We start from the raw sequence: 20679 nt of genomic DNA on the forward strand, positions 1-20679 counted from the left end.
TCCTCCCGACGAGTGGCGCTTCCCTTCTGATGTCACCCTGACGCAAGTGCGTTATAGCGGAGACGGGAGCCTCTCCCCCTCCTTTACTAGGGCCTAACGCTTCTCCCCTCACGGCGCAGGCGCAGGGGCCGCCGCCGGCTCCGGCTTCCATTCCATTCACAGGGACGGCAGGGGCGCCGCGTGAGTGGGAGACGCGCGGCCGCAGCACCGCCCGCCCGACCCGGGCCGGTTACCGCCGGCACCATGAAGATCTGGACCTCGGAGCATGTCTTCGAGTAAGGGGCGGGGCCAGACCACGCGCGCGCAACGGCCGCGGGGGGTGAGCGACCGCGGTCGGGCCTGGGCCCGCGTGGAGAGGCTTGTTCCCCTGCCGGGGCGCTATGGAGCGCGAGCTGCGGGCGTCGGGAGGGCCTGCCTTGGGCCCAGCGGCCCGCACTGTGGCGGCAGAGCCCCTGCCCAAGGGCTCCCTAGGCGCCGCGGCCCGGAGACCCGGGACCCCGGAAAGCGCTCGCGGCCTGTGGCGGGGGAATCTGCGTGTGCCCGGGAGCGAGGGCCGGGGCCCAGGGGGGAGACGGTTCTTGCCAAGGGGCCCGTAGCTGTGCGTGGGTGCGGGCTGGAGCGCCAGACCCCGATGAACGGGGCGCGGTGGCGGGGCGTAGGAGGCGGGCGAGGGGATCTCGCCTATTGGCCAGTCGTCTCTCGGGAGAAGGGCGAGCCTCGAGCTCCGCGGAGCTACGGAAGAGCTCGAAAGCTCGACCCTTCCGCCAGCAGCCGTCAGTCCAATGAAAGAGATCACCCGGCCCGCTGGGTCTGCCTCAGGAAGTGTTTAGGTGCAGGAGAGCTGAGTCTGGCAAACTCTGTAGAGTATCTCTCTCCCCCCCCCCCGCCCCTTAGAGTTAATAAAGTCTCAATACATAAATTATTTAGGCTAAACTCCTTGAAACTTTCTCTGTAGTTTGGGACAGCAGTGAAATTATCATGGTCTTACATAGTTGTTAATTCAAGTGAGGCAGGGGTTCTCCAACTTCATTGCCCTGCGACCTCCTCCTGTCCACAAAAATTACTGCGTGACCCCAGGAGCGGGACTGAAGCCTGAGGCCGTCCCAGTCCCACTGCCCCGGGTGGGGGGCAAAGCCTGAGCTTCACCACCTCGGGCAAGGAACAGGTCAAAACCTATGCGCAAGGGCTTCAGCCCCAGCCAGGGGGCCTGTAACCTGAGCTCCGCTGCCCAGGGTTGTGGGGCTCGGGCTTCCCTGAGCCCTACCAAGTCTAAGCCAGCCCTGGCAACCCCATTAAAATGGGGTCACGACCCACAGTTTGATAACTGCTGTGTTACAGTAAAGTCAGTAATTTAAAAAATCTACAGTACTCTGGTATTTCACAAATAATTGTTTGGTTTGTTTATATATTGTTTCAACTGAATATGTTTTGTACCTGTATTTTTAAAGCAAACTGTAAACTGCATCTTTTTCATTACGTAATAGAAAGTATGACAAACTAATGTGTGCAATTTATAAATGTGTTAATTTTGATTTATTTTGTCAGTCACCCCTGGGAAACAGTTACAACAGCTGCTATGCAGAAATACCCAAATCCCATGAACCCTAGTGTGATTGGAGTTGACGTACTAGACAGACACATAGACCCCAGTGGAAAGTTGCATAGCCATAGACTGCTCAGTACAGAATGGGGGATGCCTTCTATTGTAAAATCAGTAAGTACATTATTACAAGACTTGAGAGAGAAATTACATATGACTTGTCTCATTTTTATAAACAATCAAAACAATATATAATTTACAATCCAGCTCTTCTTGGGACAACACAGGGCCTGGGGAATCATGCGTACTGCACCATTCCTTAGTGCCATCCCATGTCCCTGTCTCCTTTACGATTATTTGCCTCCTTGTGGCACAGGAGGGAGCAGTAACTTTACCCACCCTCAAGCACAGAAGCTGCTTTAGTGTCTAGTTCTTGCTTTGTGCAGGCAGGTGGGGGGTAAAGCCCAATATGACCTTTCATGTATTTTCTTGCAATATGACAGGTTTCAGAGTAACAGCCATGTTAGTCTGTATTCGCAAAAAGAAAAGGAGTACTTGTGGCACCTCAGAGACTAACCAATTTATTTGAGCATAAGCTTTCGAGTGAGCTGTAGCTCACGAAAGCTTATGCTTAAATAAATTAGTTAGTCTCTGAGGTGCCATAAGTACTCCTTTTCTTTTTTCTTGCAATAACAACTCTGTAGTATCTTATTGCTTGGTTACTTGAAAAGCAGAACAGTAATCTGGTTAACAGCTGTTCTCTTAAAGTGTCCTGTTCCTAAAAATGGCAAATTTGTATTGGTTTGTCAGGTACACTGACATTCTTGTATTATGGTTTGATCCTTGAAGAATCAGTTTTGTAGTATGCTTTGGTCCTGAAAGGTACATAAATCATTCCCAATGTATTAACATGGCTTTCCTCATGATGAGAATTCCTTTATTAGCTTGGTGGAAGAACCACATGCTTCCTTATTTATTATCAGTTTTAAATACCCCATAAATCAAGATTAGATCCCATTGTTGTAAGGCACTTTATATATACATTGTCAGAGACTGTTCCTGCCCCGAATTCAGTCTGACTAGACAAGACAGATGAAGGTTGGGAGTAAGGGAATAGTATTATTTCCTTATAATAGCTAGTGCTCCTATTTTATGTTCTGGAAGAATAAGGTTGGACTTGGGAACCATGCCACTTATTTCTCATCTAGTTGAGAGAATAGCATTCTTCTAATTTTTTGTGATGTTACTTTTAAATGATGAACAGAATTCTGTTTTGTAAGTAGTAGATAATATAGTTTAGACTATTGCATACTTTATGTATAAATTTTCCAAAGTTTAAAAGGATGTTTACTTAAATCACATTTCAGTATAAATTGCTTTACCTGCAGTTGTTAAGTAACACAGTTGCTGTAACTGAAAAGAATTATAGAAAAATTATTTTATTGTTCCGTGCACATTTGACAACTGACTATGGACAAATTCACCCTTTCCCCTGTACAATCATTCTGCAGCTTTTTTGCAGCATAATGGGCAAGAATTTTTTTTAATAGGAGCATGTGGTTTTAAAACTGTCAGAGGGAAGAACAGTGGGACTTCTGAAGTGGGACTTCTAGCTTTTTTTTTTTTTTAAATAGTTAGATTTCAGACCGATGGTGTCCTTTTAAAGAAATTGAATTAAATTATACTTAATATTTTAAGCAGAAAATAAATACCAACTTTGTCATTTTAAGGCTAGTCGCATTTCTTACTCTTTATTCAGTATGGTAATGTTTACTTTGATATTCCATAGTATGTTGAAATGAAAGGAAAAAAGTAAATACAAATCTTTAAACTTTTCAGAATAGTTATTGCCGTGTGTTTGCATGTATAATCTTGGGTGTCTTTCTTGTAGCTCATCGGTGCTTGCAGAACAAAAACATATGTTCAGGAACACTCTGTAGTTGACCCTGTGAAAAAAACAATGGAACTTAAGTCAAGTAACGTAAGTATTGTAATTTCCTTTATCAATAATGCTAAAGTCATTAGTTGAGTAACGTTTAAATTTTATAAACAGTTTGAAAAAGAAAATTTTATTGTGAAAATAGCATACCTCATATTCTCAACCTCCCATAGCCCATTGTAGTAAAGGAACTTTTTTGCCAGCTTTGTTATGAAACACCTGCACTAGAAATGATTAGTGATTAGCAAATACAAAACATCCCACTTTGTTTCAAAAATTCTTTTGTAGTATTGCTGCTACCTTAATGTGTAGTACTTTGCTCGTTACTGTATATCATTTGTACATGGTCATTGTTAAAATCCTTTTGTGATCTTGACAGTCTATGCTGAAGGACGTAAGAAGAAAAGGTAGTTTAGCAAGCTTGAACTTTAGGATTGATTTCTTTTGTGTATGTTTATACCAGTTTCATGAAATAGTATTCAGCTGTAATTTTAGAATAATAAATTAGAATACCACATTGAAGGATGGTGTTTAAAATCAGATATTTGAGTGTTAAGGTCTTAGATTGGTCTAGTTGTGTTTATTGCATCTTCTTAATGAAAAATTTTTTTATTTAAGTGATGATAATAATCTAACTCATTCTATTCCATAGATTTCATTTACAAATCTGGTGTCAGTAGATGAGAGGCTTATCTATAAACCACATCCTCAAGAGCCGGAAAAGTAAGCACATGAATATTTGTCTTCAAGATTGCACTTTAGAAGAGTAAAATAAATTTACATTATCCTTAATGGCATTGCTTCTGCAAATCCCCACTGTGAGATGGCATGCCCTTCCATATGACAGTGGAATCCATTTCAAAGCAGCTGTTCAGGGAATGAGCATATGCCCCTCTGTTTCAGCATTTTAAAATGAAGGGTATAAAAATCCCTGGTCTCCAAACAGTCTCATTTCCAGAGTCCTGTGTTTTTTACAAATATGAAATAAAATGAAAAGCAATATATAAAGCAAAAAACTCACCCTGCAGCTATGGCTTCTGTCCCACGGGGTTGGGCCCAGCTCCTTGCTCTTGGGTGTTGCGACCTGGTGCATGGTTTCTCAGTGCCATTTCAGGTTTGGCCTGGCTGTCGTTCTGTCATCATGATGCCACTGCCAGGTAAGTGCGGGGCAGGCTTGCTCTGTGACCTCTCTCGGCAAGACCCATCACCCCTCCCCCCCATTGGTAGAATGGATAAAATTAAACACACGTTGCAGGAAAATAAAATGAAAAATTGTTAAAAAATAAAATTAAAATAAAAGAAATTTCATGAGTCTCTACTCTTTTTTTCTTCTCTTTCCATCAACCTGAGTGCACACAGACTATACACCTCTGTCTGCATCTGGATTTCTTTTAGAATAACTAAAGTAATTGTAGATCAGATTAGCTGCTCCTTTTGGGAGAGCTGTGTTTATTTTGTAGCTAGTAATATTCCACAGCCACCTCCTGGAGGATTTTTTGCTGCTAGTTCATCTCTCTCAGTGGGAATATGTCCTGGCAATGTCATAAGGGAGAAAAAGAGGTGACTTTTGTGCTTTGAATGTATTCCCTCTGCAGATCTATGTTGACCCTCCCTTTTACCCTTTACTATGGAGAATTAAAGGATTCAAGAATAAGTAAAGGACATTGGTGGGTGGGTGGAGATTACTGTATCTTATTTTGGAATGTTGGAACAGAGAATCATGCACGCCCAGCCTCACAGCAGCCTAGCCCATTTCAAAACAATTAGCCATTGAGGGAGTGTGTGCATGCTTTTCTGTTCCAGAATTCCAGAAGCAAGAGAGAGAAACAGTTTTGCCTGGTGGATCTGTGGAAGCAGGGCATTTGGAGGGAGGGGCATTTTATATTTTTATAAATAACACTCTACTTGTTTTTATAATGTGAAAAAATAAAGTGAACTTGTTTTTTTGACTCAGAACCATTTTGACTCAAGAAGCAATAATCTCTGTAAAAGGTGTCAGTGTCAGCAGTTATCTCGAGGGATTAATGGAAAACACTATCTCTTCCAATGCTAATAAAGTAAGTATGATTCCTACATATATGTTCTTTATGTGGCTTCCTGATTTGTGGAGTTTAAAAAAAAAAAAGCTAAGTTTTTTTAAGTTCGTATTACATTTAGTTTACTTTTGAAAAAGATATGGCAGGGCTTCTCAAAAGGGATCATAGTGTGAATCACTTCTTAAAATACAGATCCTGTCATAGGCATCTCCATGCTCAACCTCCCAATCCTGATTCTGCACCTTCCCTAGCATAACAGTAGCACTTTGTTAATATTGTCCTAACATTTAAGATGACAAAATGAAAATAAGCACATTTTAGCAGGATAGGTGTGGCTGCTTGATCACATCTCTCTGTGAACCTTTTGGGTTTTCCTCTTGTTGACTGTGTATTTATTAGTACCAAATATCCCCATGCCGTCTGGGCTAGCATCTCCAGGTCACTTTCAACTTTGGTTCTGTTTTATATGTTTACTATTCCTCCAGTTCGAGTGCCATCCAAAATTCTACATTGGGCAGATGTGAAGCAGATGCAAAAAGTTGCTTCTTTTTAGTGCAACTGGTCAGCTTAGCTTATGGAAATCCAAACAGGGCGTGGATTGCGCTACAGCAGTTGGGAAGCATATGCTTGACAGAAGCAACTTTGCAGATCACAATTTAAGCACCATTAAACTAAAGAAAATCTTCAAAAAAATGAAAAACTGCTTATTTCCTTGATACTTTGGTTGTTCGCTTTATTTGTTGAAACTGTGTGTGTTGAGGTCTTGTTTAAATTTACATCTTCAGTTTTATAAGAACTAAATTCATCAACTTTGGTTTGCTTAAGCTTAATTTATTAGTTATATGTATGGTCTTCGCCACCCCTACCTTTTGATATTGTCATAGAAGACAAAACATGGAGACAGACAAAATGGACAGGCAGTAAATATAAACCTAATTAAAGAAAATACTACTTCACATAGTATTCACCTCGTGCAAAGATATTCTGCACATTGTTTTATGTGACAACTTAGGTATAGTTTAGATCTTTTAAAATGGGGAATAAGAGACTTGTAAGGCTTTGTGTGGGCCTCCTGCATGGGGATAAATTTCAGCCATAGAATATAATCCGTGATATTTGCTGGTGTCAGAGATCAAGAAGACAAAACTAGATAATTTTATTGCCATTTATAGCAATTTTATCTATGGCCCTTCTAATATATCTCTCTTCTGTTTGTTAGAATAGTGCCCATCATTTTAGTTATGAGTGTCTCTGAAAGAATTTGAAATCCAATCTATGAACAGCTAGAGACCTAATTTTCCTCCTTGCCTTCCCATCTGTCAGTCATGTGAATTTTTTTTTAAACTGTTTGTTTTTATTTGAATGTTTCACCTCACTCTTTTCTCACTGTCATATTATTCATTTTCTGATTTTTCTCTTCCTTTTTCCTATACCTTTTTCCTTGTGGTTTTTATTGCAGCTGTAGGAGAGAGCGAAACTGAAGTGAGTCTTCACTTAATTCTGAAGGCTGTGATATTTGTGATAATTTTAATCTCCTCTGGTGGTAAACTCTGAAGCCTTGGTCCTGCTCTTGAGAATGTGCTGTTTACTCTTTCTTAGTAGCTTCATCCTTGATGTTGACAGTATCATAGTTTCTAAGGATTGTCATTGTACGGAGAATTTCTCTTTTTAAAAAAACAAAAACCAGGGCCAGTATCATGGAAGGCCTAAATTTAGGATTGTAGCTTTTGAACTCAACACATTATTCTGTTAAGAGCCAGTGTAGTGAGAAATCCATGTATATTAACATATGGAAATGCACAGGTAAGACATCCAAGCAACTTGAAATTCTTCCCTGTATTTGCACTTTGCAATAACCATACAATTATGATTAGCACATAAGTGTTTGTAAATCTCGGATTCAACTGATTTAAAGACATTTGACTTTTTTTTCCCTTCAGGTCCACTACAGGACTGATTTTTTTAATTTAAACTCATAATCTAACTGATTTGCTTGTAAATTTTCAGAAAATGTATTCTGTGCTGAAAGAAAATACTGTACCTTATCTTCATATTTAATGAAGTGATTCAGTCCCTCTTTCATGTAAAACTCAACTCAATCTTACCTGTGGAACTTCAGTCAATTTCAATATTGTTGGGGGTACTTGTGACTAGGAATATCATACAATGCAGTTATTCTTACCTGGAGATTCCAAAGACCTGGCTTACCTGACCAAATGGTTTTTTTTTTATAAGATGGGGTGCATTCTTTTAACCAGTTTTGGCTAAAATTAGTGTCAGCTGTTTGAGATTCCAGCAACAGTTAGGTGTCCAAAAGGATTCCAAGGGGGTGTGAAGCTGTAGCTTGTGTATTGTAAAATTGGGTGTGTGTGTTAAACAAAAAGTCACATTGTCAACCTTGTATACATTTTGTCAAAACCTAATTACATTTATAAATGTTTTCTGCCTGTCAAAGAGAATAATAGTGAAAATTAATTTTAGATTTCAGTCCAGAGTATAAATTGAAAAATGTTGACCACGACTTGGGCTCAAATACCATCAATTAGCCATGGTCTTTCATAGGTTAGCCCTATAAAGGTTTTAAAGGGAAGTCTGGGGCTTGGGGGAAGGATCTTCCAGTTTGCATGAATAGTGGAGGTATATCTGTACTCACTCTTGGCTCCCCCGTTTCAACTGTTTTGTTCTAGCTAGTCTTCAAGAAAATACGATACCTTGGCTATTTACTTACAAACCTTTCTTTTCTTCATAAATATGTGAATAAGTGTTGTTGTTTTTTTAATTGCAGGGCCGTGAAGCATTGGAATGGGTAATCAGTAAATTGAATGCTGAAATTGAGGAGTTCACAGCTTCAGCAAGAGGAAGCATGAGGACTTCTATGGCAGCAGCAGCATTTGTAGAGAAATAATAGTGAATACAGCTATATCAATTAATAGCTCTAAGTGTCTAAAATAAGCATACTAAAACTTCTCTCCAAGTTGAAATATATTTATTCTTATATTTGTTATTTAAAAGTATATTTGTATATTAGGTAGGTTTTAAATTAAAACTTGGAGAGAAGTTACAAATTCTTGTGACTGAAGGTTATGTGGTGGGGCTTCACTAACATGTTAGTTCCATTGGACTGAACATTCGTTTCAAATGAAATAATCTAACATTCAGAGCTTGTTCCTGTAGTTAGCTGAACACTTACATAAAATAGTTTTTTATCCTAGGTAAGATTGCAGACGTTGCAGGAGATTGACATGTTAGTGAATCCTACTTGGGTGGAATTCAGTGGTTTGATTCACGGCCTCTACCTCTTTTGGGACCAAGCCCAAAATTAAGCAAAATAGCTTGTGCTAGCAAAGTTGGTGTTATGTTTGTCTTGGGCAGTTGAATGATATAACTTGATTTAGATGGAAGGTATTACTTGAAGTCTGAAGTATAAATGAATGTTTGTATAAAAAATACTTGTTTTGATAAACTGCTGTTAAAGCGTTATTGGATAGCTGAGCTAAAACGGTACTTTTAAAGTTAACTATATCCATCAAACAGCATCTTAAAACTCACAATAAAAGTCACTGCATAGTTTTGAATAGTGTACTTACCTGCTGAGGCCCAAGTTCTGTTCTTAAATATGAAGTTGCATGTTACATGCCAATAACTAAGGGAAGAACTTAGCCCTAGATGCTTACTCCTCTTTTTCACCATCACAATAAAAAGGAAAACAACCTCTATTTAGAAGGGTACTATAACCACATGTGCATTTTAACATGTAATTTTGTAGACCATTAAAGCTTCATAGAAAAGTAGAAACGTATTTTGAAATTCAGAAGAAAAACTTTCTTGACGTTATTAGAGGAACTTTATAGAAGTGAGACTGAGTTACTTCCTCGTACGTTTACAGGAGTTGTTACATTGCTAAACATGTTTAAAATGTTGCCTAATCATGTTTCCAAAATACTCATTAAGCGTGGTATCAGACTATTTGGGTGTCCTTTAATTTAAACACAGTATTTTGCATTTAATTTTCTATGTAATACTCTGTGTGCCTCCTTTGTACCTTATTGAAATAATTGTCTGCTTACAGACAAGGCTTTTAAATGAAAAACAGGAATCAGAATTTAGAGGAGGGTTCGGTAATCTTGTTTCTTGGTACTGGCCACAGATTCTTGGTGCTGTCTCATACTTAAATTCCCACAGCTTATCACAAAGGGTCAGATTTTTGCCAACTGTACTGAAGTCAAGTACCATATTACTCTGCAGATAATTCCATTGGAATCAGTGAGGACTTCTCATAAAATAAGGGTTTGTCTACACTGATTTGTCTACATGGCTTGTGTCGCTGCAGCACAGAATTTAGAGAGCTCTCCCAGCGCTCTAAAAAAACCACCTCCATGGGTGTAGCTACCAGCACTGGTGTACTGCCTATACTGTCACGTTACAGTGCTGAAAGTTGCAGTGCTCGGGGGTGTGGTTTTTTCACACCCCAAGCGAGAAAAGTTGCAGCGCTGTAAAATGGCAGTATAGACAAGCCCTACGGCACCTTTCAATGTGGGGGGAAAGTGCAAAATGTAGCATTAAAGAAACTGCACTGATGATTTACTGGTCGGAAATCCTGACTTCTTGTGCCATAAGGGGTCCATTTGGCATTTCAGACCTAATCATATGTTTTGTTTCATTTTCAGAATATAAGATGTCACCTATTTAGTATTTTCTGTTATGCCATTTTTCTGTGATATTGAAGTTGCATATTGAATATTGTGTGTTAAACAAAACTAGATCCTTTCTTAGTTTAACAGTGATCAATATAGTGGGAACACAAACTTCAATAAGATTTTATATAGAAGAAAGACTGTGTATGTGTGTATATAATGCAACAAAAGAAAATTTACCTATTTAAAAATTTAATATTTTTTTCTACTTAAAACCTATGAAGTTTTAATTTGAGACTTTGTGAGTACATTTGTAAAAGCAACTCAGATCCATTAGGGTTTGTGGCTTTTTTTACACATGGAGATTGTTCGTAAAACTGAAATTATATTTCAGCTAAAGATTAGTAAATGTTGCTACTTGATAAAATTTCTGTAGTCATACTGTATCTTGTGATAAAAGTTGCAGTGCTCTAAAAAGTTTCTAATCACTAATTTAACTTGTAAAACCTAGCTTAGTTCTGTGCATTTTAAACTCGGCATGAATTTTCCTCATTTTGCTGCACTGTGGACCAACTAACTTGAACTGGCAATATTTAGTAGGCATTTGAAGGATTTTGATTTTTCATATTTATTCAGGCTTTTGTGCTCTTTCTGAGCAGGGTAGTTCTTTTGTGTTTGAATAATTTATTTTAAATAAAGTTGTGGCTGAGTTTTGACTAGTGAGTAGGGCAGTCAGTTTGAAGGCTATTGATTCTTTTCTTCACTGTTCTATAGTGGAGTGGGAGCACTGAATGCAGGGGAAGACACACTCTTTGTAATTTACTTATTTAATAACATATCCCCAAATTTGCAGAGCCACTAATAAGTTAAACATAAAGAGTTCCTATAACCTTTCTGTATTGCCTACTATGCTTTTCTGTAAGACCACCACACATTAACCTGCAGCCCAGTTCCGAGTCCATTTGAGTCAGTGAATGTTCCTTTGCAATATCTGCTCACATTTCTTGGGGTTAACAGAGGGAACTGAGGCCATGGGGCAGTGCAGCCCTTTCTGCTCTGAGCTTGTGACCTCCAACAAGAACTACTTTCCAGAAATTCTGCAAAGCTCCATGGCACTGGGGGTAACATCCTGCATGTGTGACTATGGAGAGGCAACATTATGCACCACAGTTACCATAGTAACCTGGTTCTTTTTTATACCTGCTTTTTCACTATCACTGTGGCATTAAACCCTTGGGTTATAGAAAGCTGGTGGGAACTCAGTTTCTTAGTTCCTACCAATCTAGTAACATGTTTTTAAAAAATGTTTTAACTAGTAGGCTGGCAAGAAATAGGTTTAAGTGAAACCATTTTTAACTGCTTTGAAAGATTGTCTCATTCATGTGGTGAGGCCGTTCATGGGAGAGGGTGCAAGGAAGGATGTTGGTAGACTTTTCACCGTTTTCAGTGGTTTGTTTTGGATCTAATGGGCCCATTTCTCTCCTGTGATAAAGCTGTTTTTGTGCCGCGCCAACTGTGCAAAGCAGTCCTAAATAGTTCACCCAGCTAATGGATGATTTCCTTTGCTTAGGAGAAGCACTGGTTGGTGCAGAGTGGCTCCTGTACCACTTCCATCCAGCCCCCAATGTAGAGAGCAGCCAGGGCACCCTGTATCTAGCTGACCCACAGCTATTTGAATAGCCTCTGAGGGATATCAGCAGCTGTCTTAATTTACAGCAACCCTGAAGCTGGTTTATGCTGGATACTGCGACTGGCACAAAAGTGACTTAAAGCCACTAGGCTGACTAGGGTTTGCTGTGAGCATAGCGAGAAGGATCTGGTCCAAAGTTTAAAATTCCTAATTTGAACCAGGAAATCAGGTACCCTTAATAAAGAGCCATATTGTGCTATGTTTTTAAGTAGATCGCCATTATTGATTTCAATAGGAGTTCTGCTTAAAAGTTGCTGCATTATGGACTCAGAGTAAATTTTTTAATGTAGGAGTTGCCAGATCCTAGGGATGTGATGGTCAAATTTATCATCCTAGATAGATAGTTTTCAGTAGGAGAAAAGTGATTTGGGGCCTATCTGCACTACGAGCCTACACTGTTACAAGGGAATAATAGTTCAATAACGATATTGTGTATATACAACAAGCAAAAATATACTGAGTCACTAAAAGCCTGCCAGACAATTGTACACCGGCTGTTTGAGTTTTATAGACCGGCCCTCAGAAAAGCAGCCAGAGAGGAATTAAGATAAGCCAGAGCCCATTCTGCTTGTTCGTAATGTTCCTCAGTGTTGTGTGCTCACTATTCACTTTGCAAGTACATAACCGAGCCTAACATACTCTTATTGCCACTTTCTACTTGTCTTCTCAGTTATTTTGGATGCAGGACTGTCAGATTTTTCCTTTTCTGTTTCCATAGCATACCCTCCAGCACAGGGGTTCTCAAACTGGGGGTCGGGACCCGTTGGGGTCACAAGGCTATTACATGGGGGGTCACAAGCTGTCAGCCTCCACTCCAAACCCCGCTTTGCCTCCAACATTTATAATCATGTTAAATATATAAAAACATGTTTTTAATTTATAAGGGGGGGGTCGCACTCAGAGGCTTGCAATGTGAAGGGTGACCAGTAAAAAAAGTTTGAGAACCACTGTGGACTGTACTGAGGATTCCTATTTAGAGAGACCCAATAGAGTTCTAGTGGATTCTTTAATGTGAGTGAAGCCCACTAGTGCTGACATAGTTAATCTTATTTGAAATTTACATTTTAAAGTAAATTTGGGAATATGATACATTGGCCAGTTTAATCTCAGGTCCTACTGAGAGATGTGCTGGCCGCTGTTTCCCGCAACCCCCATTGGCCTGGAACGGCAAACCATGGCCGGTGGGAGCTGTGATGGGCCGAACCTGCAGATGCTGCAGGTAAACAAACCGTCCCGGCCCGCCAGCAGATTTCCCTGACGGGTTGCGTGCCAAAGATTGCCGATCCCTTGTCTACACTGTAATAAAAGCCCACGGCAACAAGTCTCCGAGCCCAGGCTGACTTGAGCTCTACCTGCAGGCCTAAAAATAACGATGTAGACATTCAGGCTTGGTCTGGATTCTGAGACCACCTCCTGTTGTGGGGTTTCAAAGCCCCAGGTCCAGGCTGAGCCTGAATAACTACACTGCTATTTTTAGCCCCACGAGCCTGAGTCTGTTGACTAGGCTCTGCAACTTGGTGCCATGGGTACTCTTTCACATAAAACCTAATGCTTCTAACTGACTGTAAATTTGTGATACTCTCTCTGGTAGATGCAATATACCAATATGTGATGCTGCACAGAGAAAAGGCTGGCTTGGGAACACTTAGTAGCCCATCAGAGTTCTTTATTATTATGCTGCCAACTAGAGATTATAAACTCAATCATATGAGTATAGTAAATAATTTTCCTGCAAACAATGGGCCAAATCTTGTTCTCACTGAAGTAAATTGGAGCAGGATTGAGCCCAGTGTGAACTTTAAAGAAATTCCTAGAACTTTATGGATTTCAAAGACAGAGCAAGAAACTTGTTTTGTTTTATGGCCCTGATCCTGCAAGCAGCTCCACTGGGGCAAGTCTCTGTCAATTTGGGTTCTATGAAAGTATAGAGGTCTGCTTCCATGGAGAGGCTTACAGGATCAGGGCCTATGTTTGTAAAGTAACATGTAAACATATGGGGCTACATATACAGTTAATAATATTTGTATAATTCCATTGAAAAGGGGAGACAGCTGATTAGCTGGCAGCCTCGGGATTTTTTGGCTTTTTTTGTCTTTATTTTTAAATTAAATATGAAGTACAATCTTTACATTACAGCCTTTGTTGCTTTCCTATCAGCTGGAAGGTTTGCTTCAAGCCGAGCTGGTGCATGTTTGCTGCTTCTCCTGGTGCTGTGGTTTGAGCTGAAATTATTCTTTTAAACTAACCAAACAACATTTAGGAATCTAAAGGAAGTAGTGTTGAGTCATAGGGCAGTTGCACAATAAAATGTTCAGCTGGGATGTGAATTTTATTTGGGGCTAGACTAGAGTTTTGTGGGAAGTGAGGTGGGGAAATTTCAGCTTTGTGCAGTGGCTTCTTTTCTGCGTAGCAAGTTTGAGCTTGTTGCTGCTGTTTCTGTCTTCATTGGATTGCATTTATAATCACTTGTCAAAGGTGTCTGGACTCTGGGATTGATGTTTTTATATTCACTGCATTGAAAATTAAGATGAATAAGTAACCTGCTTCTGATTTAGAATTTTTAAAACCCTTTCCTGCTTCAAAAGCAGCTATGTCCCAAACCACTAAGAGAGAGCAAAATATAGAAGCAGTAACATGGCTTGAGGTGAAGAGCCCAGTTTACAGCAACTTGAAGAGTATCGGGTCCTAAAGCCATTTACATTCTGGAGCACCAAAAGAGGCTAGCTTGATTACCACCATATTTGAAAACAAGCACTGTTCTGCTTAACTCAGAGCTGTGTTACAAGTATGCTTGGGCATAACCATGTTTGCAGACAGTTTTAAACTTATTTACAAGTAGTAGCAGCAGCATGGTCTAATATATAGGATGTGGGATTGGGAGTTAAGGGACCTGGGTTATAATTCTGACTCTGCCACTGTCTGATTTTAGACAAGAACTTTATTTCTCAATTTCCTCATCTGTAAAATGGGTAAAATTTTCAAAAGTGTCTAAGTGGCTTAGAAGCCTAAGTCTCATTGACTTTCACTGGAACTTAGGGCTTGTCTACATGGTGCCGTAGTCTGCACTAGAGGTGTGTGAATTTTAGCATGTTGTATACTAACTGGCCCAGGTGGACCCTGCTGGCATGAACTGAAAAGTTCCCTTGTGCATATTAATGTAGTCCGGTTTCAAACAGTACTACATTAATATGCACTAGCGAATTTTTAATGCATACCATTGGGATCCACATGGGCCAGTTAGTGCACGTAGAATTTACACCCCTCTCGAGTGGACTAATGCACTGTGTAGCAAACACTTAGTCTGCTAGGGGCATTGTGGGTCAGGATTCACAAAGGTATTTAGTGATTTCAGGGGCAGTTAGGTGCCTACGTACCTTTGTGAATCCCACACCTGAGTGTCTTAGCTGCTTTTGACAAGGCTTTTAAGTCACTTAGGTGCTTTAGAAAATTGTACCCAGTGTTGTTTACTATCTTCTGTAAAACGCTTTGACATTTACCAAAAAAACCCTATGTTATGTTACAACTGACAGGGCATAAGACCATTAAATATATTTTAAATTAAAAGAACAAGAAAAAGTCATTAAATATATCATTTGCAATAGTTATTTGTAACTAGTAAATGTGGACTGAATCCCGACCCACAATGCACCTATTATTCCAGACCTATGTCTCTCTAGAGAATAGTCAGCTAAGCCTGCCAAATTGTGTCTAATTTGTGGAGTGGACAACTGAAAATTAGAATTTCACTGTCAAAGTCATTTTTACTTACATTCTAAACCCGGAGTTGAATCCGAATGTCCAAACGTTAAAAAACACCGAATGGGTTCATCCATATCACCAGCTCATCTCCAAAATCTAGCTCTGTAATAGAAAACAATACAGAACTGCAACCTTATATTAAAATTGTAGATAATTTCAGAGTACAGTATTATGTACTAGTGCTCCATGATGAGTGCTTCATCGAGGCAGTTAGGGATTTATCGGAAGATTACCTGTATTTTAATCAGCATGGCATGATTTCCAGTAGCTGTTGAACAGATTAGGGTCATCTGCAGGAAGCACAGCAGAGCTTGAACAGTCCGAGCCCAATATGGCTCACACTAGGGAAGAAAGGAGACAAATCAACAACTAGAGAAGGTATGAAGTATTATTAAAGCTCAGTGTATGTTCTGTGCAGTAATGACTATGCTTCCATGTTTCTCCAATGTGTGTCATTTCACAGGAAAAGCAGAGTAGCTTTGCCACTCTAAACAAATACAGAAGAAACGCAGTGAAGGGACACTGAAATCTGTAATGTGTTGGAAATCATGTCAATATTGGCTTTTCATTGTATTGTGATTAGCTTAGTTATAATGATTTGCTTTTTATTTGTAATGTGCATCTGTGAAAACTTTTGAATCTGAAGAGAGACAGTTACAGAATGGCGGATCCTTATTCATTAGATGGGAAAGGATTTCTCAGAGGTGGTTCATAATTTTTGTTGTTTCATCAAGTGTGCAAGGGAAGAAGGAGAGTGAGCATATTTATATGATCATCATAACCATTACTGAAACCTGTGTGGCAAGAGATTTTCATGTATTTTGCCATCCTGATCCATATATTTTGTACACTTGATGACAATTATATTGGATGACTTCTAAAATCACCGGTTTATTAAAAATAAATGTAAAGTTTATTTGATAATTCAGTCTTGTTTAGGACTTGTATTGTTGCATATGTGAATTTTATTTTTTAGAATGAAATATTTTTCATATGGTGCCAAATTCCTATGGTCATCAATCTGTACATGTTACGACCAAACTCCTGTTGACTTCAGTTGGTGTCTAGTAGACACTTCTCTTCGCTAAGAAGCAATCTTAGTGGGAGTGATGACATTAAATCAATTATGCGTGTGTCTGCACCTCAGTCAGATGATGATACAGACAAAGTTCAGCTGTGTTCCTAACCACCTGAGAAATTGCAGCCTTGCATCATGAGTGCATGCCTTACTGGTCCTGGCCCATTATACTGTGTTTGAACACAACTGTGAGTGAATATATGTTTGTAATGATTTTTTTAAAATACATCTGTTGCCATGTGTCCCATCATGACAACTGGTATCAGTAAGATTGGAACTGCTGACTGTCTTGCTATGCAATCTTGAGGGGCCAGGAGCAGCTGTAGAATTCTCACCTTGTGATCTATCCCAAAGTATATTAAAGGCACCATTGTGAACTAGAATTTGAAGTTTTCAGTTCCCCTTTTAGTTATATATTGCTTATGTTCTGTGGCTTTGCTGACCATTTGCCAAACTTTGTTCTCACTCTGGGATTAAAATGGGTGTGTTGTCTTTTTATCATAATTGATCTCTTCAGTATAGTTTATTAAGGCAGCCAGAGTGCCCACAAATTAAAGATCATCTTTATTTTATTAAAAATTACACCCAAAATAAAAAATGACAAGGGATTAGATGGGACCACTATATAAAATAAATAAAAGAGCATAACAGAAGCTGCCAGACCTTTTCAATAGGTTTCTTAATTAGTTGTGAAGGCAATTTGGAATGACATTGGCCCCCCAAAATAAACCAACACTTATTGCTGAGAGAATTACTATTTTCTTTTCCATCTCTATTAATGTCCTCAAGGAGATGCACTTTGCTGAATTATGCCACCTCTCTCAGCGTTGATTCAGATGAAAAAGAAATGATCCATTATATCTTTATAATGATAGGCCGAGTAGGACTCTCACTTGCCATTTACAACTACATAGGTTTTTAATGGCTTACAGTTTAAACAAATATCTGTCTGCAATGGCATTTATTCCACTATAATTATTATGGCACCAAATGCCCTCTGGTATCTGGAGACCAGAAGTTGAAAAGAAGGTTTAGTAATTTTCATTCTCTTATTTAATTATTATTTTATTTTAAATCATCAGGCCAGGTGATGAGCCTGTGTATGTAACAGGAGGGTATTTGGAGGGTCCTGTGCTAAGATTTTGCATAGATTATGGTCTAGAGACATAGATACACTTAAAAAGACAGATACATACTGATGCACAAATGCTTCTATGCATTTACTTGTCTGGGATTCTGGCAAATGCTAGTATTCTAAGGGATAGTGCTGTGAGCTTGTAATTTTAGAATTTAGTTGATTAAAATCCCAGAGTGAAATCTGTGTTTAGTTACTTTCAGTAGTAATATTAATTGGCTTTCATGTTCTCATTGTTTTATATTTTCTTAGCATTTTCATTGTTGGAGAGTTTTAGCTGAATCTGCCTATGATTGTATAAGACACCAATCATTTTGTGGATTTACTTGGCTTTTCAGTCTCTTCAGCATCCCTGGAACTCCCTGGTCTCACCTTTTTGGCCTCCCTGGACCCCTCCATTTTTGAGTCTTCAGCCTCCTTAGAACTCTCCAAACTCATCTTTTCAGATTCGTTGGACCTCTCCAGTCTCAGCTCCTCAGATTCTTTGGACCTTTCGAGCAACACTTCTTCATCCTCCCTGGACCTCTCTGATCTCGCCTCTTCATCTTCTCTGGACCTCTCTAGTTGCAGCTCTTTGGCCTCTCTGGATGTCTCCAGCATTAACACTTCAGTTTCCTTGGAGCTCTCCAGTCTCACGTCTTCAGATTCCTTGCAGCTCTCCAGTCTCACGTCTTCAATCTCGTTGGACCTTTCCAGTCTCACCTTTTCAGGCTCTCTGGACCTTTCTAATCCCAGCTCTTCAGTATCCTTGGACCTCTCCGGTTCCACTTCTTCTGCCTCCTTGGACCTCTCCAGTTTCTCATCTTCACCCTCCCTAGACTTCTCCAGTCACACCTCTTCAGCTTCCTTGGACCTTCCTTATGCAGTCTCTTCACCCTTTCTGGATGTATCTGATCTCACCTCTTCAACCTCTTCACCCTCACTAGACCTCACTAATTTTAACACTTTAACATCTCAGGGTTCCTCTGATTTATCCTTATCAACCTCTCTGGATGTTTCTAATCTCGTCTCTTCACCCTTTCTGGACCTCTCTGACCTCACCTTTCAGGATGCCTCTTCTCTCACCTCTTCAGTTTCTCTGGACCTTTCCAATCTCACCTCTTTAGAATCTCAGGACCTCTCTGTTAGAGCTCTCTAAATGAGTTCCTTTTTGGGAGAGTTCTGGGTTTGGGGCGAGTTCTATAAATTGTACTCAACCCTGGGTATGAAAACAGTTTGTACAGATCTGTAATGGTGCCTTGTTTATGGCTGCAGAAAAGTTATTCATCTATATTATAGAGTTTTTGTAAAGCTCTGCTTTTATGTTCATACACTAAGCCTCATTCTGTCTCAGCCTGCTACCTCTCTCAGAACCCTGCCTCTTTTTAGAAACTCATATTGATTTTTCATCTTCCTACCAAAGATCAACGGATGACAAAAGGGCTAAATGGTCAAATAATTGTACTCAGTTTGCATGTCTGCAAAACTTGAGCAAAGTGTGCGCAGTTCAAGGTAGGTACTATGTCACACTGATCTATGGTGAGAGGAAAGACATGGATAAAAGTGGAAGGCAGGATGAAAAAAAAGAAAGACCAAAGAGGAAGAGAGAGAGACAGAGCTAGAAAGACAGGCACGAGATGGAGTTGGGAAGACAGAGAAAAGTAGAGTAACATTTAGTGGGATAAATTTACGCAGGGCTTCTAATATCCTAATAAATTATCTTGGTGGTTTGGGCAACACATGAGGCATCAAATGACCTTGCTTGGAGCTATGGTATTTATCAAATGAAATCACCAGGTGTAACAAGTCAAAGCAACCCTAGTTTAAAAATAACCCTTCCGTCTCTCCAACCAATACTAAAATAACTTGGATTTAACAAATAGAACAGTTAGCTGTGCATCACCTAATTTGTTGGCACAGTGGAGGTGAGCATATTCCAATGCTGCTTTCTGTCCTGCTGCTTTTTTTTGTTTGTTTGTTTGTTTCATCACTGATGCTACCTGTGCTTTCAGACTGTTGATTCAGTTTGTTGGGTTTGATATTGACTGACTGACTCTCTCTCTCTCTCTCTCTCTGGCTGTTGTGCCCAAAGTGCTGTGTGTGCAGTAGAAATAATTTGTGTTTCTGTAGTAATAGGTTACTTTTTACATGCTGGAAAACTATTCCAACATGCCATGTATGCCTCATAAGTAAGAGAGCAAAAATGACTTGTAGAAAACCAAGCAAGAAAATAAACACATCAAAGAAGATTATCTGCTTTTATAATAATTTTTGTGAAATTATAGGAGAAATTGTGAGATGTTTTTATTTTATAAAAGCTTTTAAAATTTAAGTTTGACTTCAACTGCTGCAATTGATGTCAAGCTGTTGAGTAGCCTCTTAAAAATCAGCAAATTAGTGGCTTAGGTGAAATGAGCTGGTCAAGTTCAGTTCTGTATAGATAAGTGTCCACCTTAAAACACACACAATAATCACCAGTAGCACTAATTGGAACCCTTGCTAGCAATCTCTATGGAAAGGTCAAGTAGGGAATGTAAACTCCTCCTTCCAGACTTACAGGGTTTTCAGGCACACTGGTGTGGCAAAATGGAGACGTTTTCACTTTTACTGCCTTTGCTGTACATGCTGTGTAACAGTCTGTATCTGTGCATGAATAGATGTCTCCAGGACTGAGTCTCACATCTTTCATCAGTGCTATCCACCAAGCTCAGGTTTGGATTCTGGGGAAGCTATGTTGTCATTCTTATCATGTATGAATTTTTTATTATCATGGTTTTTAGATCAAGTGGAAGCTCTAGTGCATTGAGAAATGACCTGTTCTTTGCCATGTAGAGACTTCTGTGTGTGAGACAGACACACTAATAAGTTGATATGTTTATTGGAGGGATT

The 20679-nt window shown here is 39.6% G+C and overlaps 1 protein-coding gene across 2 annotated transcripts; it reads left to right on the forward strand.

The window, feature by feature from the left end:
• The first annotated feature begins 17 nt into the window (after positions 1–17).
• Positions 18–16503, forward strand: PRELID3B (PRELI domain containing 3B). Of its 2 annotated transcripts, none has more exons than XM_074969757.1 (6): positions 18–319; positions 1546–1714; positions 3432–3521; positions 4132–4202; positions 5434–5536; positions 8301–16503. In XM_074969757.1, the coding sequence occupies exons 2-6, from the start codon at positions 1577–1579 to the stop codon at positions 8418–8420; spliced, it is 522 nt and encodes a 173-aa protein (XP_074825858.1). In that variant the 5' UTR covers positions 18–319; positions 1546–1576; the 3' UTR covers positions 8421–16503. The 2 variants fall into 2 exon arrangements, with proteins under 2 accessions (XP_074825858.1, XP_074825857.1); XM_074969756.1 differs by having other exon boundaries at positions 20–275.
• Positions 16504–20679: the final 4176 nt, after the last annotated feature.

This window comes from Natator depressus, chromosome 13 (genome assembly GCF_965152275.1).
Source record: "Natator depressus isolate rNatDep1 chromosome 13, rNatDep2.hap1, whole genome shotgun sequence".
NCBI lineage: Eukaryota > Metazoa > Chordata > Testudines > Cheloniidae > Natator > Natator depressus.

Excerpts from the sequence above, each read along its gene's own strand:
- PRELID3B (XM_074969756.1), top strand. The coding sequence starts at position 244 with ATGAAGATCTGGACCTCGGAGCATGTCTTCGA. Across the intron at positions 1,715-3,431 it reads TGCCTTCTATTGTAAAATCA|CTCATCGGTGCTTGCAGAAC; the intron begins GTAAGTACATTA and ends TCTTTCTTGTAG. Across the intron at positions 3,522-4,131 it reads TGGAACTTAAGTCAAGTAAC|ATTTCATTTACAAATCTGGT; the intron begins GTAAGTATTGTA and ends TCTATTCCATAG.